Below are 18,537 nucleotides of genomic sequence, written 5' to 3' on the forward strand. Positions count from 1 at the left end.
ACAAATCTGCACATAACAGTTTGATCTTGAAACTTATTTCTCAAGGAAACATCAACATGTACGTAACAGACACACCCAAAAACACGTAATTCATTATAATTTGGTTGTTCTTGATGTAAAATAAAGAAAGGGGATTTTCCTTCAAGTAGAGACAATGGCAGTCGATTAATGATATGAACAGCAGTATGAAATGCTTCAGTCCACAAATTCATGGGCAGATCTGTGTCATGCATCATACTTAGTGCACTTTCAACTATAAGTCTATGTTTTCTTTCAGCAATGCCATTCTGTTGTAGTGCGTGTGGACAGGAAATCTGTCTAGTGATCCCACGATTTAGTAAATACTCAGTAAAATCATTTGAAATGAACTCACCACTACCATCACATTAGAAATGCACGATATTACTCGAGTATTTGTTTTGGACCAAGGCATGGAATTGAGTGAACAAGCGAAAAACCTCTGATTTTCTTTTCATGAAATGAATCCAAGTGTAACGGAAATAAGAATCAATAAAAACAACATAATATCTACTCCCGGAAGAAGAAGAAATAGGAGCAGGCCCCTAAACATCAGAATATATGGTATCAAATAACTTCGAAGCTCGCTTATTTATTGACTGAAAAGGGAGAGCATGGCTCTTACAAATATGACAGCTTGAGCACATGCTAGACTCATTTACTGGACTTAGACTAGACTTTTGTAATAGTCCATCTGCAACAAGACTTTGAATGAAAGACTGACTACAATGTGCTTAGTGTTAAGTTTGTTCGTACGGGGGATCGGGTCTGTTCAGACCCGATCCACTTCTCTTATATCCACACGCCTAAACATACTAGGCGGTGGCATTCTTGTAAATGTTCATATATTTTTGTACATTTTGTTGTAACCTGATTAGGTTAATTTTATAATAGAGATTAAGGAACGCAGGGCTGCATTGGCCGACTGCTCCCTTTCCTCCATTGTCTTCTCTCCTATCCTCTCTTATCAATCTATCTGATTTTCAGACGGAGAGACGTGACTTTGTGAAGATTCTTACATGGTATCAGAGCCAGGTTGCATCGTCCTCCGGTGAGTGATTTCAGTTTGATGTGATGAGCCCTAATCTGCCCTAAATCCTCTTTTCTGGCGTGGTTATCCCTCATTTCAGTTTCGGCCCTAAATCTTGCGTGATATGCCCTAATCGATTTGCCCTAATCATTTTGCCCTAATCGATTAGCCCTAATCTGTCGCTGCCCTAAATCTTGCCTCACGTCGCCTGCCCTAATCATCTCCTTTTTAGTTATGGATCAGCAGACTCCCTCTCTTCTATCGTCCAGCTTTCTCTCCCAACTTATCTCTCAAAAACTGAATCATAGTAACTATTTGACTTGGAAACGTCAAATTGTCCCATTTATTAAAAGTCATAACTCTATGGGCATATCGATGGCACCACTCCAGCACCTCCAAAGTATATTGACCGTGAAGTGAAGAAGACCGTAGTGGGAGATCAAGCTGTTGGGGCTTCGTCTGTGAGTGAAATCAGATTTGAATATGAAACTCTAAATGAAAACAATTCTGAATATGAAGTTTGGCTGGCTCACGACCAGTCTCTTGTTGCCTATATTACTTCTACCTTGTCAGAGGAGGTATTAGGAGGCATTGATGATGATTTAACAGCCCTAGAGTTGTGGTCTACCCTTGCCACAACGTATTCTCAAGTATCGGAGGCACGGTTTCTGCAATTAAGAAGGCAATTTTAGGACATCAAGCATGGGACGCGTACAGTTTTGGAATATTTGAATGAAATTAAAAGTGTAAGTGATCAGCTTGTTGTCATTGGACATCCCGTCAACGACAAGGACAAAGTGCAACAAGCTTTGAGTGGACTGGGAACAGATTTTGACATTTTTTACACAGCCTTGGAAGTCCTACCTGTCCTCCCATCTTTTGAAAATCTGAAGGCCAAGCTTTTTCAACACGAAGCTAGTCGTGTTCAGCAACAGAATTTAATTCCTTCCAATAGCCACAATGTACTGATCACAGGGACACATGCATTGCAAGGGAATCGCACTCGTCCTTGGACTTCTCAGGCAGGAATGGGAAGAGGGATTCTCCCAACACCACCAGGCATGAATACTACCTCTGTCACATCTAGAAGGGTTCCAACTTGTTTCTATTGCAACAAGAGGGGGCATGTAACATCAGAATGTTGGCACAACCCTCAGAACAAAAATAATCAGGTTAGGCGTGAGAACAAGGCAGCAGCAGGGTCAGCTTCATCATCATCTGGCTCAAATCAAACATCAAATTTTTCAGCAGATGTGCAGCAACTTCTCATGACAGCCCTATCTAAGCTCCACTTGAAACAAAACGAGCAAGGAGAGTGGTATGTGGACTCTGGAGCAGCAGCCCATGTTACTGGTGACACAGGTAATCTCTCTAGTGTTTTCCCTTATTTAGATCAAGGCTCAGTTGTCACGGGAGATGGTTCCCATCACACAATATCGCACATTGGAAATGCACAAATATCTATGGGCTCTTCTTCCATTCCATTAAAGAATGTCATTGTTGTTCCAAGTGTCAAGAAAAATATTATCTCAGTGTCTAAACTTATTGATGATACTCCTCTGTTGAATTCACACTGTCTTCTGTTTATGTCAAGGATGCTCGAACCAAGAAAACATTCGCTGAGGGCACTCGCAAAGGAAATATGTATGTCCTTGAAGAAGCTCCACAGCTGTCAAAACCTCACCCTTCAAATTCATGTTTTCCAAGTCATAGTGAAGTCAATGTCGCACAGTATAATAAGCCATCCATTTGGCATAGTCGGTTAGCTCATTGTAGTCAGTCTTTTGTTCGAAGTCTTGTTGCAGACGGACTCTTAGATAAGTCCAGTCTACGTTCAGTTAGTGAGTCCAGCATGTGCTCAAGTTGTCATATCTGTAAGAGTCATGCCCTTCCCTTTCAATTAATAAATAAAAGAGCTTCAAAGGTTTTTGACACCATATATTCCGATGTTTGGGGGCCTGCTCCAATTCCTTCTTCTTCTGGGAGTAGATACTATGTCATTTTTATTGATTCATATTCCCGATGTACTTGGATCCATTTCATGAAACACAAATCAGAAGTTTTCCGCTTGTTCACTCAATTTCATGCCTTGGTTCGGAATAAATACTCCAGTAATATTGTGTATTTTCAATGTGATGGTGGTGGTGAATTTATTTCTAATGAATTTACTGAGTACTTACTAGATAATGGGATCACTAGACAAATTTCATGCCCGCATACACCTCAGCAAAACGGAATTGCTGAAAGGAAACATAGGCATATTGTTGAAAGCGCGCTCAGCATGATGCATGAAACAGACTTACCTATGACATTGTGGACCGAGGCTTTTCATACGGCTGTCCATGTTATAAATCGACTGCCATTGGCTTTGTTTGATGGAAAATCACCATTTTTTCTATTACATCAAGGACAACCACATTATGAGTTGCGTGTTTTTGGATGTGTGTGCTATGTGCATGTTGATGTTTCCTTACGAAACAAATTTCAAGATCGTGTTGTTTTGTGCAGATTTATAGGGTATGCAGAAAACTATAAGGGTTATAGGTGTTATAACCCTAAAACTGGACGTGTACATATTTCACGGCATGTTGTTTTTTATGAAAGCAGGTTATAGGATTCCAAGGCTACTTCTGTTACAAAAATGAGGTTTATGATACTTGGCTACATGCTGAAATCTTAAGACAAGGGGCAGAAATGTTGACTGAGCACAAGGAACAAGCTGTTAATGAGCTCGAGACACTTGTAAGCAGTTCCTCGAACAACACTACTTCCTTGGACAGCATACTTTCATCTTCTCAGCCCAATGATCCACCTATACATAATCGGTTCTCAGGCCTGGTGTATTCTAGGCGATCAGTTGCTACTGTAGTTCCACGCCAATCACAACGCGTGCGACATCCTATTGATAGATGGGTGAGCTATAACAATTTTTCTTTGGATTTTCAGCTGTTTATGACAGAAGTCAGCAAAAAGGTGGAACCAAAATTTTATCACCATGCGAGTAAGGAAAAATGTTTGGTTGAAGCTATGAATGAGGAAATGGCAGCCTTGCATGAGTGTCAGACTTGGCAGATTGTCCCTCGTCCTGCTGATAAGAATGTTGTGGGGTCCAAATGGGTTTACAAACTGAAATATAAGCCAGATGGTAGCATTGATCGACATAAAGCACGTCTTGTGGCGCGCGGTTTCACTCGGCAATATGGGGAAGATTATGATGAAACATTCAGTCTGGTCATCAAGATGGGAACAATACGTATGATTATTTCTCTTGCAATCTCATATGGATGGCATCTTTATCAGTTAGATGTCAAAAATGCCTTTCTTCATGGGATTCTTAAGGAAGAGGTATACATGGAGCAACCTCCCGGCTATACTACTCATGATCCTCAAAAATGGGTTTGTAAATTACACAAGTCTCTATATGGGTTGAAGCAAGCTTCTAGATCATGGTTCGATCGGTTTTCTCATCATATACAACAAGTTGGTTTTTTCTGAAGCTCCCTCGATCACTCCTTGTTTATATATCATACCGGAGAAGCTACCACTTGGTTACTTATATATGTTGATGATATTGTTATAACTGGGAATTCTTCTTCACATATATCTTATGTTAAAGGCATGTTGAAGCAAGAATTCAAGATGAAGGATCTCGACGAATTACGGTATTTTTTGGGTGTTGAACTTGATAGGACGAATGATAGATTGAATCTTACACAGCACAAGTACTCTTGATGTTTTGGACAGGGCAGGTATGACTAATTGCAAACCCATAACTACTCCTAGTGTTCTGAACACTAAATTGACTGCCTCTGATGGAACTGCTGCATATTCCAATCCTACATTCTATCGCAGCATTGTTGGCATGTTACAATACCTCACTTTTACTCGCCCAGACATAATATATGCTGTAAATCAGATCTCTCAGTTTATGCATGCACCCACCGAAGGACATGCATGCCGCTAAGCGGAACTTACGGTATCTCAAAGCTACTCTTGGCGATGGACTGGTCTACACAAAATGTCCCAACGTTTCTCTTGGACATAGCATATATACATATACTGATGCAGACTGGGCAGGAGATCCCGATGACCGACGATCAGTTTCAGGTTTCTCCCTTTTTCTTGATTCTAATCTCATTTGTTGGAGCAGTAAAAAGCAACGTGCGGTTGCACGATCTAGCACTGAGGCAGAGTATAGAGCAATGGCTGCAGGGACAACTGAAGCGTCATGGTTACGACATTTGCTTGGAGAGCTCAATCTTCCTATTGTTCAGTCATCATTACTATGTGACAATCAAAGTGCGATAAAAATTGCCTTCAACCCCATTTTGCATAATCGTACCAAACACATAGAGATTGATCAACACTTCATTCGTCAGAAGGTTGAAGAAGCCGAGATCTTGCCTACTAATATATCCACCAGTGAACAGATAGTTGATCTCTTTACCAAAGGACTCACAGGGCAGCATTTTTGGGAATTGAAAAACAAGTTGTGCATGATCAAATCTCATGCACAACTTGAGGGGGGCTGTTAAGTTTGTTCGTATGGGGGATCGGGTCTGTTCAAACCCAATCCACTTCTCTTATATCCACACGCCTAAACATACTAGGCGGTGGCATTCTTGTAAATGTTCATATATTTTTGTACATTTTGTTGTAACCTGATTAGGTTAATTTTATAATAGAGATTAAGGAACGCAGGGCTGCATTGGTCGACTGCTCCCTTTCCTCCATTGTCTTCTCTTCTATCCTCTCTTCTCAATCTATCTGATTTTCAGACGGAGAGACGTGATTTTGTGAAGATTCTTACACTTAGGGCTGCACAACGAGTCGAGCCAACTCAGGCTCGACTCGAACTCGCTTGAAAAAACTAGACTCGAGCTCGACTCATTTATAAACGAGTCGAGCACGAGTTTAAACTTATACTCGAAACATTAAACGAGTTGAGTTCGAGTTATAAGAATTCGACTCGTTTATGCTCGGCTCAGCTCGATTACTGAAAATTGTTTCTTTAATTATGTAAACCGGTTCACCACCAAAACCGATTCACTGATTTAGGTTAAATTTTTTCTTTACTGTTCATTTTTAACCTCTTCGTTCTTTTGTTTCTCTCTCCCCTCTCTACCGCCCACACCGTCTCACCACCGCACCAATCGCGACCACCACCATCTGTCCGGCAAAGTCCGGCCACTGCTACTTTCAGGTCTCTGCCAGACTGCTGTTGACTAGTATTTATGCCTATTACCTCTCTCTCACACAAACTCTCAGCCATCGCCTCTTTGCCTCATTTTTTGTAGGTTTTGGATGGACCAAGGGTGGTGCTTTCTGCCGGTTTTAGAAGAACCCAAAGCTGCAATGCAACAGCAATCTGACCCAACAGAACCAACCCACTTTGCTGCCGTCGGTATGCCTCAGCCTTTCTCAACCAACACACTTTGCTGCAACCAGTATGCCTCATGCATTCCCTCTCTTATGTGCCTCTTGAGGTCCATATTCGCAGTATGTGGATTGTGATTGAAAGCATATCATGATGCTGCAGTTTTCATATGTTTGGTTGGGTGCCGTCTTGATTTATTTGGCATAATATTTGTTTTAAAGTCTCTCCAAATCTAAGTTCTGAAGCATGCTATCGGCGTGTTTGGATGAAGCCAACTTTGCTTATTCGAGAAAAAATTGTTGTTACAATTAGTTTCATTGTTGAAATAGTTTGCTTGTTAAATTGTTCCCCAATCTTGTTTGCATTTTTTATGTTGAACTCCTTGTTTTCATGGTTGTATTGTTCTTGTTGATGTGCAGTTTTGTGATTAAACGAGTTAAACGAGTTGCAAGCTTAAAAAAACAAGTTAAAACATAAACCAGTTAATCGAGTTAAGGGAGTCGAGCTCGAGCTCGACGCTGTATAATCGAGTCGAGCTAGAGCTTGTGTTAGAGAGTTCGGCTCGAGCTCGACTCGGCTCGTGTGCAGCCCTAAATGTGCTAAACGACCATGCCAAATGGGTGGCTTACCATACTCTGTTATATTGACTTCACTATGACTGGGAAAAGATGAATCTGAAAGACAAGACTTAGACACCTTTGGAGCTTCTTCAATGACGTACATGTCTCCTTTGCGAACACCCTCAGCGAATGTCTTCATGGTTCGAGCATCCTTGACATAAACAGAAGGAGTAAACTCAACAGAGGAATGAGTATCGTCAATAAGGTTTGACACAGAAATATTATTTTTCTTAACATTTGGAACAACAAGAACATTCTTTAAAGATATGGAGGAATGAGCCATGGATATGTGTGCATTTCCAATATATGATATTTTGTGATGGGAACCATCTCCTGTGACAACTGAGCCTTTAGCTAAATAAGGGAGAGCACTAGAAAGCTTACCTGCGTCACCAATCACATAGGCTGCAGCACCAGAATCCACATACCATTGTCCTTCTTCATTTTGCTTAATATTGACTTTAGACAAGGCTGTCATTAAAATTTGTTGCACATCAGTAGGAATGTTTGATGTTGCAATCGTGTTCAATACAGTTGACCCTGCTGCCTTATTGTCACGTCTGACTTGTTTCCCCTTGTTTTGAGGGTTATGCCAACATTCTGACATCACATGACCTCTATTATTGCAATAAAAGCAAGTAGGTATCCTTCTTGGTACATTTGCCTGTGCATTTGTATTTGGCGTTGGAAGAATACCTCTTCCCATGCCTGCCTGTGAGTTCCAAACCCTAGGACGGCTTCCTTACAAAGCATGGGTCCTGGTGACTAACACATTGTGACTGCCAAAAGGAAATAATTCTTGTCGTTGTATACGACTTGCTTCATGTTGAATCAATTTTGCTTTCAGGTCTTCAAAAGAAGGAAGAACAGGTAATACCTCTAAAGCAGTGCAGAAAACATCAAAATCTGACCCCAAACCACTCAAAGCCTGTTGTACCTTGTCCTTGTAACTGACTGGGTGCCCAATGATTGCAAGTTAGTCACTGACATTTTTAATTTCATGTATGTATTCCAAAACTGAACGTGTTCCTCGCTTGATATCCTGAAATTGTCCCTTGAGTTGTAGAAATCTTGCTTCCAATACTTGAGAATATGTGGTAGCGAGTACATTCCACAACTCCAATGTTGAAAGATCATCATCAACGCCCGCCAGAACTTCTTCTGACAATGTGGAGGTGATATATGCTACGAGGTATTGATCATGTGCCATCCACGTTTCATATTCAGGATTAATTTCAACAACAGTTTCTTGAATTTGCCCTGCAGCATTCTTCACCTCTCGCATGATCCATTCGGGTGGCGCAGGTGTAGTGCCATTGAGATGCCCATAGAGACGGTGACTCTTGATGAAAGGGACTATTTGACGTTTCCAAGTAGATACTAGGGTAGACGATAGCAACCAGAAAAACGGGAATTTTAGATTAGGGCAGACGTAACAAGGGCAAAGATCAAGGATTTTAGGGTTAGGTCAAAGATTTTAGGGTTAGGGCAGAAAAACAGAAATTAGGGCAGAGATTTTAGGGTAGGGCAAAGATCAAGGGATTTTAGGGTTAGGTCAAAGATTTTAGGGTTAGGGCAGAAAAACAGATATTAGGGCAGAAATTAGGGCAAAGATTTTAGGGTTAGGGCAGAAAACAGAAATTAGGGCAGAGAATGAGACTTCTTAACGAACAATCTCAGTGGCAACAACCTGGCTCTGATACCATGTAAGATTGTGAGATATTACGCCAAACCACTGAATTGAATCCTTTGTAGATGCGAGAAGAGAAGAAGAGGAGGTGACTGCACGTGCAATAGAGAGAGAGAAGAAAAGAGGGCAGCAACGGTGGCTCTTCCTCCTTGTCATTAATATAACCTAATGTATGCTACAAGTAAATACAGAAAACAACAAGTATTTACAAGTATGCCACTGCCCATTATATTTGGGTATATGGGCAAGATGGATCGGGTCTACAGACCCGATCCAATTTGTACAATCTTAACAGAAACCTTACATACATTGTCAAGTGTTTCTCAGATACTAATTGGGAGGCATGTTTTTTGAAAATCTAAAAAACTCACAAATTCAAAAAAAAAATAAAGAAAATATTTAAAAATTGAGTTTATACTAATTCAGTTACAAAAACATTGATCAAAAGTCAAACTATTTAATAATACAATAAAAAATCTCAAAAAATTTAAATAAATTAAAAACATTTTTCTCATAAGATAGAGAAAGCAACATGATAAAGCGATAGAGCTCTTTTTATTTTTTGGCCCTTTTTCAAAATATTGCAAACTTTCCCACACTTTTCATTTTAATATTTTCCCCATTTTTAATATTTTTTTGGAAAAACATGCTGACAGCCTGACATTTGTGCTGATGCTTACACATAAGCTAATTACTATCCCATTTGCGGATGGAGTTTGAACATGCTAGTTAATCATTATCTCATTCATCATTGCCTAAAGGGAAAAGAAAAAAGATCAATTTAAAGAAATTATTCACCAAGTACCTGAAACCCGTCAAATGTCCGATAGTATGGATCAAGTAACAAACTAGCTAGAGAGACAAGTTGACTTGTTCTATCCCATCCATCACTGCACGAGAAAGAGGATGCCAGATATTTCAACTGACCAACATACTTTGTAATAAGCATTCAGGAAAAGATTAAAAGTGTTGTATAAAAACTAAAAAAAGCAGGCTAAGTAATACGACAGTAAAACGAGCCCATCTGCTCCCTTTATTAATCTCTTCCAAATGCTTTTGCACTGTATCATTCTTGCTTACAAATTCCAAGGCTCTCCGTTCATAATAGTGGAGTACTCTTTTTATAATCTTATATATCAATTTGCTTTTTACGCCTCATTTCCGAAAATGTTGCCTTTTCCATTTCTCACATGCTTCCACAAATGTCTTATTGGCCCAGCTTTCCACTTCTAATTTACTAGTACTGGCTTCTGGACCTCATGTATTCGTTCCCTACACCCATTTAGCCTCCTGGTAACTATGGATCAGGTAGCCTTTATTCGCCAAATCACCCATGTTAGGGAAGTGTCAGTTTATGCAAGCATGTGATGTTTTCTTAGTTTCTCCTCCAGTCAACACCATTAAATGCTAAGAAGGGCTAATCATTCTTCTACAAAGAGGTGTTCAAGGAAACAAACAAGAACCTAACTGTTGCTGTTCTTCCCATGTTCCATTCAAAGAAAAATATCACCTCTATTACAATGAGAGGAACTACTGAAAATAAAAACTACAAAATTTCGTTACAGAAATCAGACAGTGGAGCCATCGAGTTACTACAGTTGGAGCCATCTATCTTATAGTACTTATTTAAAAATAATCAACAAGCTACAGAAAAACCTGCAATGGACAAGCACTGAAGCAGATTCTAGAGCAACACGAGCAGCAATCCAAGCAGAACCAGCCAAAACACTATGGACATGTATCAACCATCCACTGTCACCAAGTGTTGAGACAGAGGCAGACATGCTGCTTAAGTTCCCACCTCCCCAGGTCCATCCACCATTTCTCTACAATTCACAATGCATGAATGGCATAAATAGCATCAGTATAGAAGAATAAATCATGAATCATCAATACTAATACACTCACTAGCTATAATTACATAAGAAAGTATGTAACATATTGTAAATCAGAAACAAAATAAACATGACAGGAAATAAGCTTTTGAAAATGAACAAGATTTTCCCACACAAACTAATCACTGTTTCCAAGGTTGCAAATGGTTCAGATAAAAACCACCTCAACACATTGGGCACTGGATCAGATTTGGAAATGACACAGCCACAAAATTGGCCAAATTCAACACATCTGCTGCCCTCTTGATTGTTCTTTTCTTTTCAAATCTGAAACTGGAAAAAGATAGGTTCTTTTGTTTCTGAATTGTTCACAAAAGCTCCTAAGGTAAAACTTTTCTCCAAGTGCTCTGGAAGCAATAATTCTAGTGACAATGGGATGCACTTCAAGTTCTCACATAAGTAATGGGATTACAAGATATGTTAAGTCTAAAAACACATACTTTGGTGTGACCCAAGAAAACCAATAAAACTGGTTTAAGAAATGAAAAATACACACGAAGACACACACACACATAAACCCATACATACACCTTTTTGGGCTCATAAATAAAACATCCAATCAGTTTGAAATACAGCAAACAGGCAGATTCATGGCATGGACTGTGAGCTGTCTAAAGGTTTGTAACATGGCTTTTGATGCATTAGCCTATCAATCAATCTATATATATATATATATATATATATATATATATATATATATATATATATATATATATATAATATTTATTGAGATGTGTGTGTATATATATATATATATTATTTAGCAATATGTGTGTGTGTGTGTGTGTGTACATACATATATGCATACACACACACATATATGAATGCATATACATATTAAAAATTGGAAATAAGTCGGTCTCCACAGAGATACCCAGTAAAAAAACATATGAAAAATAGAAACACAGTGCACAAAAGTCTAAAAATTGAAATCATCATGAATCAAACAAGTTATATATATATATATATATATATATATATATATAATTACATATATGCATACATACATACACACACACATATATATATACATATGTGTATATATATACATACATACACAACAGCCAAGAGAAAGTCAATCCCGTTATCCAAACTGTGCTTACTCCCTTTGTCATGAAAGGCAGGCCGTGGAACCCATAAATAGTTCAAAAGGGAGTAAGCACAACAAGCATACTTTAGGTAGGGAGAATTTACTTTCTCTCTTAGATAACCAGACCATGAGAAGAATATAATTGACTGATGTTTCTGTTCAAATTACATCTACCACAAAGTAGCAGAAAGTATGCAAGTTCTGTAAGAATTGTAGCATTTGAATTGTATGCAGTGACCTACAAAATATAAAAAGTGTCTCCTTCAGACCAATTCCCAATTTTCTTGTTTAATAACTTAATGGGGGATAGGCCCACAGCATTTGAGCCCGACATCCTAAGTATGTGAATGCACACTATGTATCCAGCTGTCTCAGTCAACCTCCTCAGATGCAAACCAACAGAAAGTTAGCAATTTTAGTTACTTATCATTACAGAATCAGCGTCAAGCAATCAAGGAATAAAAAAGCCTAACAGGCTATGCTGCAAGGAACAAAAGAATGGTCAAACCACTTTATAACTCATATTCTCAGTATGTTAAAAGATTTAAGTCAATTATGTTTGCACCAGCAAATGGACATTAAATGCAAGAAACAACATTAAGGAAACCTTCAGGACAGTCCAAAATAAATATTAGAAAACAGAAGGACCACTAACCAAGAAAGAAGATAATCCATCTGATGAGGCGGCACCATGAGTGTCTAAATACTCTCTCAACCGAGCAAGACTGTCCCTCATGGCATGTATATTGTCAATCCCCAAAAAAACAACCTGAAAGGCAAGAGAAGAAATTATCTATCCTTATTAACATATGAAGTTAAATTTGATGAAACAGCCCAAGGTTCAGGAATCCACATTAGTATACCTCAGACTGGAAGTAGTTTGAGGATGACTCTGAGCCACCTCCCATGGCACCATTTGCCAAAGCATTTTTTCTAGGCCTTGCATCAGCTATATAAAGCTTCCTGGAAGGAAGAATTCAAGTTTTTTGACCAAATAATAGAAAATATTATAGAAACGTTACCGCAATGAAAGATGAATGCAAGATTTACTATAGTCCGGAAGATAATAATGTAATCACAAGAAGAAAAAACTTTAAGACAAAATCCTCCACAGGATAAAGAATAGGAAGACAAATCACACATTATCTATAGCCACTGGATGCAAACCAACAAGGAAGAAGAGAACAATAGACACCTCTTTTCCTTGTAGAACAAAACCTGCTGTGGTTCTCCTCATGAGGCAGGTTATCATCCAATGCGATGTCTAAATTTCACAATTTTCTCACCAACGCCATAATTTCGTACAGCATTGAATCAAAGTACCAGAAGTAGGACAATAACATAGGTACACATCATTTCTGCAATTTTTCATGGGAAGCCTGATTTGCAAACTGAAGGCAGAATTATTTTATTCTGAATTTGAGATAACAACCATAAAGTAATGTAACGTTCTAATCACAAAATATGCCAGCTCCCTCGCTGAATACATCACGAGATTACCGTGGTTACATATTTTTTGCTTTTTTTCCGAAGACATTTTCATTTTTCAAATTTTTCAGTGTTTTTGGATGGTGATGAAATTCCTTGTCAATGACTGGACAGAATTGTCAGAGACTATAACTGAGTTATTGATACCTAATACTATTTGAATATTTACCATGCCCCTGCTGAGTTAAGCAATAATCTCAAGAAGCTATGCAAAAGAAAAGCACATCAGAAGAATTAAACAGATACTTGTGAAGAGAGGTACTAGCATAAAATATACCTCTTATAACCTGTATCTCCTGAATTTGGGGCACAAAGTGCTGCAACAAGCTTTTCATCAGCATTGCTGCAAAAGTTAACAATTTTAAAAAAATAAGATCAAGAAAACATACATATGCCATTACCGGAAATTAGAAAAACATCCTGAAGCTATCTGCAACTGAAGGAAATGAGTGTTATAAAAGAACAAAATAACATTATAATTTGACATCCGCAGATTTTAAAATCACAACCAAATATACGGAACATATTTATGAATAAAAAAACAGAAGATAAAAAACTACTGAAAACAACAGCACTAGGTGTGTAAGACTAAGAGAATTCGCAAATAGAAGAGAAAATATTCTTCAATACACAGAACAACAAAGACATAGATAATGAAAATTAATTAGAAAAACTAACAACTTAAATAACAACAAAAGAAAGTCCCAATATCTATAATAAGTGGCATCGGAAACACAACCATTAAAGGTTCTTACTTCTTACCTCCTAGCATTCATCATAAGACCAATCATTGGTTGGGAGGAGCGTGCCACTACAGCTCCTGTCTCTGGAATACATCATAAAAGGAAAGAAGGCATAAAGGATAGCACCTTATGCACCATTATCATGACTTGACTAAATGGAAATAGGAAAGAATAATTAAGCAAACCAGTGCAAAAAAACTTTAAAAAAAAAGAAAAACGAATACAGATTCATACTAGGATGACACCATGAGATGACCGGCAACCGACACCTTGCACGGAATGTAGAAGCTTGTAGTACTTCGTCATCACTGTTGGCAAAGTAAAGAGGGAGAACATAAAAACTATATCTTAAAACAACTTGTTTTCAAGGAAACAACAATGCTGCTGACAATTGAGAACACACCTGATGCAACTAGGAACTATCAAAGTAGATGGATAAGTTGCACACATTGTATAATTGGAATTAACATTACTTATCCTCCACCATTTGTTAGCCACAAGCAATGTTTTGTCCTCCCACAAACTGCCTGATACATGTGAGCGATCCTTCCCTAACAGCCGTAGATACTCATTTAATAGTCGTGATTTTGGGTTGGAACTCTTAAACTTTGAAGGTCCACATGCAAATGCATAAAGATCCCAAAGTCGTTTTGGCCTTATGCACCGGGAAAGAGATTCAAGAACAGCTCGCCTCTGCAGGAGTCACCAATGGCCACATGCATTTCACATTTGATAAGCTAGAGCAATTAATATATCCTTCAAGTATTAACATGTGTTTATGAAGACAACAGTAGCACAAATATGTACAGCAAAAAAAATATATGCTTTACATAATAACACACTATTAGAGAGATCCACCATCAGTTAGACTAGGAGGAAATGTTGGGAAGCAAGAGTAGTTAGGTTATAAAACTTCAGTTCTATGGAGTCATGAATAATCAACTCCATTAAGTGTATAACCCAGTCCATTTAGGTTTATGGATGTCTGTAAACCTATTCCTCAGTTAGGATGGTATATACCTAAGAAAATTGGAGGCTCTCCTCCTCCCTCAAAAACAGAAGCTCTCTCTCTATATATATGTGTGTGTGTGTGTATGTCTCCGTTCTGTGTGCAGGTCGAAGCAACAGTTGAGAAAGATATCTGGTATCAGAGAGGGGCTGGAATGGCAGACAAGGTGACAGCACAGGAAGCCCCTGGTAGACGTAGAAACCCTGTATCACCAGAATGAAGAAAACCTTCACAGTTTAAGCAGTCAGACAGAGACCACAGATCAGGTGTTGACTAATTTATGGCCTTGATTAGGAAGAAATGATCCTCAGAAGGCTGTCCTCCTAGCAAGGCAGCAACAAACGAAGGCACTCTGACAGCATTGGTTAGTGGTCACAATCAAAAGACAATGGATGACTGCCAGTGGCAAGGATTGTGTCACAACTGCAAGAGGGGTGATTGTTTTGTCATGTGCTGATAGAAGAGGAGGATATGAAGCTGTGTGATGTGAGATTTTTTTCATGTGTTAGCAGGGAGACAAGTGCCTCAGGTGATAAGGGTATCAGAAAATTTTACCTTGGTGACAATTTCTTGGGCATTAAAATGACAAGAAGTGCAAACTGCTTGGATGTAGTTTTGGGAATTCAGTGCTAGAAATCCCTAGGACCAATTAATTTGGATTCTGGAACAATGAGAATGCAATTCAGAACATTAAAGGACTGTGGCGATTCAAGGTTCAGGATGAACACAGCAAATGTTCAAGAACACAGTCCTCAAAATTTTGGAATATCAAGGGGCAGCTTACTTCCTATCACTAATTGGGAAGGACCTTGCAACCAGCCAACCAGAAGGGAAAAAAAGAAAAAGACAACCACTTGAATTAAGAAGGCCATTGTCTGAGTTTATATGTAAACACACCTATTAGAAAAGCATAAAAATGACACCGTCAGAAGCTATTTGTGGCTAGCCCCCGCCAACCCTTTAGTAACATCATGCAGGAGAGTCACAAATAGATGAGCATATGTCCAACTTTGCAGCTGAGACAAGGTATATCAAATCCTTAAGAATAATATTCAATTGGCTCAAGTTCAAAAAAAAGCACCAATATGACAGAAAACAGAAGGATAAGGTATATGTAGTGGTAGACTGGGTTTAGCTTGAGCAATTTAGCGCCCTATGACCTTCCATGAAAAGCAACTGGACATCACAAGCTTCTCCTCAATTTCTCTGGTCCCTTTCAGATAACAGAGAAGTTGAAGAGTTGCAACTAGCACTCCCACCTAAAGACAATTTTATTCAGTCTTCCATACATCCAGGTTGAAACCTTTCATTGGATATCCCTCAGCCAGCCACACCAGCCTATGAGAGCAACTCCAACTGACTCAGGTCCAAGGCCCTTCAGGGTGTCGGATGAACGTAGAAAGAGAAAGAAAGAAAAACTAGTTTGAAATAAGAGCACAATATTAATCAGCAGGTGCTGTGGAGATATAGTCTAGGTTTCCATACTTCATACTTTGAGGCGACGTGTCTGGAGGGAGCAATTATTAGAAAGTCAACCATTAGCTTGATTAGAGGGAAATGCTGGGAGATAAAGTTAGGTTAGATTTAAGTCCAGCAGTAGGGACACAGGCAAACAGATTCACTATAGGGTGTAACCAGACTCATAAGGGTTATGGATGTACATAAGCCCCATTCTGAGCTATAAGGAGATATGCATAATAAGACAGAAGAGTTGAAGTCTATGCTCCTCTGTCACACGCCCATTTTTGGAGTTTGATGCATATGATAGAGGAAGATAACATGTGTGTGTGTGTGTGTATTGAGAGAGAGAGAACTTATTTGTGTGTATTGTGTGAAGCATGAACCTATCTGCAAACATGTGTCTGTGGCGTTTTTACAAATTTGGTGTCCTTTTCAAAAGATGCAAAAAATATTGGGAAAATAAAGCAAATGAAGAAAAGAGAAAATCACAATATTTATAAGAAAAGGTGCTTTTTTGCATAAAAATGTTTTTTAATATATTTAAATTTTTTTTATGTATTTTTAACATATTGCCATCTTGAATTTTGATCAACGTCTTCTAAAAAAACTCAGTAAAAACTTTTTTATTATTTTTTTTTATTTCTTGTTTCTCAAGATTTTCCCAAGAAAAACAAACTTATCTGAGAAAAGACTTGCCTATAGAATACTTGCCGATGGAATACGAAAAACAATATTTGTGGCAATTGTTTGTCTCAATTACATTATCATACTTACACCTTAACTGTGACTTATCACCCAATCAAATTGTAGAGCATTTCCCAAATTCCGAAAGAAGAGTAAAACACATTAGATAGTATAATGGCTCAACCGAAGCTAAAAATGATGCCAAAGCACAACCACTTATAACATCAAGATAGCCCAATCTTCTATCTAAGTTACAAGCCAATTTGATCTAAATCTGGGGTTTGAGAACCTCATGAGCATCAAAATTATCCAACCCAGTACAGGTGCAGGTGTGGATATAGTAGTGCAGGTATGGACATGACAATTCTTAAAACTATGGCACACACACATACACAGATATATATATTTCGTAGCTAATAGTGTTATAGGTTCATACTTCATAGACAATCCAATCTAACCAAAAATAGAAAACCCGAAAGCCTTAAAAAAAATAGCAAAGATCTGGATTCCTTCCAGAAACTAGTACTTTATGAGTGCCCATGTCCCTAAATTGCCTACGAACACAGTTATGGCAGTTGATATTGAGTACCCATGTGACTCAGTTTGTGACTCAGCCCAACTTGAACTAAATCTATGCTTGAAAATACAATGAATACCAGCCTAAATATCCAGCCAGATTCTTCATCGCAATTTCTTAGCCTTTTACCCTCAAAAGTTTCTATTGGATACAATTTTACATTTTTAATCTCTCTGATCTTGATGCATGAGTAATCCAGCACAGAAGTTGAAAAACTTTTCAACCTTTCAGGCACAACATAAACCAATAAATTTCATAAAGCTGACCTGCTTAGTACGAGGGCGGAATCCATAGACAATAATTCTCATGTCTTTACCTGCAGCAAGGTAAAATTCATGAATGAACCTAAACCCAAACCCCAGATGGCATTGGAAAGAGAACCTTGTAGATGACAAAGCCAACTTCTTCCAATAAATTTAGTCAGTCAACACATCAAACCAATATCTAGGAAAGAAACAGTTAATAATTACAGCTGCTACTGTTTTGTATGCCAAGATCTCTGTTAGGAGAAAGAGAGCTAGAATTGCTGCTTCAGAATTCAAGTTTTGTGTGCTATAGAAAGAATACATCCAACAGGTCAAGGGAGAAGGTTCAGGAAGAATGTTTCCAATATGACAAGTTGATATAACTAGAAATATTAGCCTTAACTGTTCCTTTTTTTTTTTTCCTCTTGTTTTCTTAGCCTAGCACTGGCTGCATGCTTGAAATGCAAGGAAAAGGCAAATAACATTAGTTGCCAACTACATATCTAAGGTTATGGAATGGGTATGACTGGAAAATGAGACATAACCAAACGAATTAGAAGACCTTAACATTTAAGGTCAAATATATTTTCTGTAGCCTTCATAGATCACT

The 18,537-nt window shown here is 38.4% G+C and overlaps 1 protein-coding gene across 2 annotated transcripts in view; it reads right to left on the reverse strand.

Annotated features, from left to right (window-relative positions):
- Nucleotides 1-18,537, reverse strand: part of LOC116253492 (phosphatidylinositol-3-phosphatase myotubularin-1-like) — a 34,058-nt gene that overhangs the window by 7,112 nt on the left and 8,409 nt on the right. For both annotated transcript variants that reach the window (XM_031628437.2, XM_031628355.2), the window contains 9 exons: nucleotides 17,949-17,998; nucleotides 14,355-14,644; nucleotides 14,186-14,259; nucleotides 13,971-14,034; nucleotides 13,486-13,551; nucleotides 12,584-12,683; nucleotides 12,376-12,489; nucleotides 10,392-10,561; nucleotides 9,541-9,625 (listed from right to left, as the gene is read on the reverse strand). In XM_031628437.2, coding sequence (XP_031484297.1) covers nucleotides 9,541-9,625; nucleotides 10,392-10,561; nucleotides 12,376-12,489; nucleotides 12,584-12,683; nucleotides 13,486-13,551; nucleotides 13,971-14,034; nucleotides 14,186-14,259; nucleotides 14,355-14,644; nucleotides 17,949-17,998 — 1,013 coding nt within the window. The remainder of the gene's footprint in view (nucleotides 1-9,540; nucleotides 9,626-10,391; nucleotides 10,562-12,375; nucleotides 12,490-12,583; nucleotides 12,684-13,485; nucleotides 13,552-13,970; nucleotides 14,035-14,185; nucleotides 14,260-14,354; nucleotides 14,645-17,948; nucleotides 17,999-18,537) is intronic.

The sequence above is a fragment of the Nymphaea colorata genome, chromosome 1 (assembly GCF_008831285.2).
Source record: "Nymphaea colorata isolate Beijing-Zhang1983 chromosome 1, ASM883128v2, whole genome shotgun sequence".
Taxonomy (NCBI): domain Eukaryota; kingdom Viridiplantae; phylum Streptophyta; class Magnoliopsida; order Nymphaeales; family Nymphaeaceae; genus Nymphaea; species Nymphaea colorata.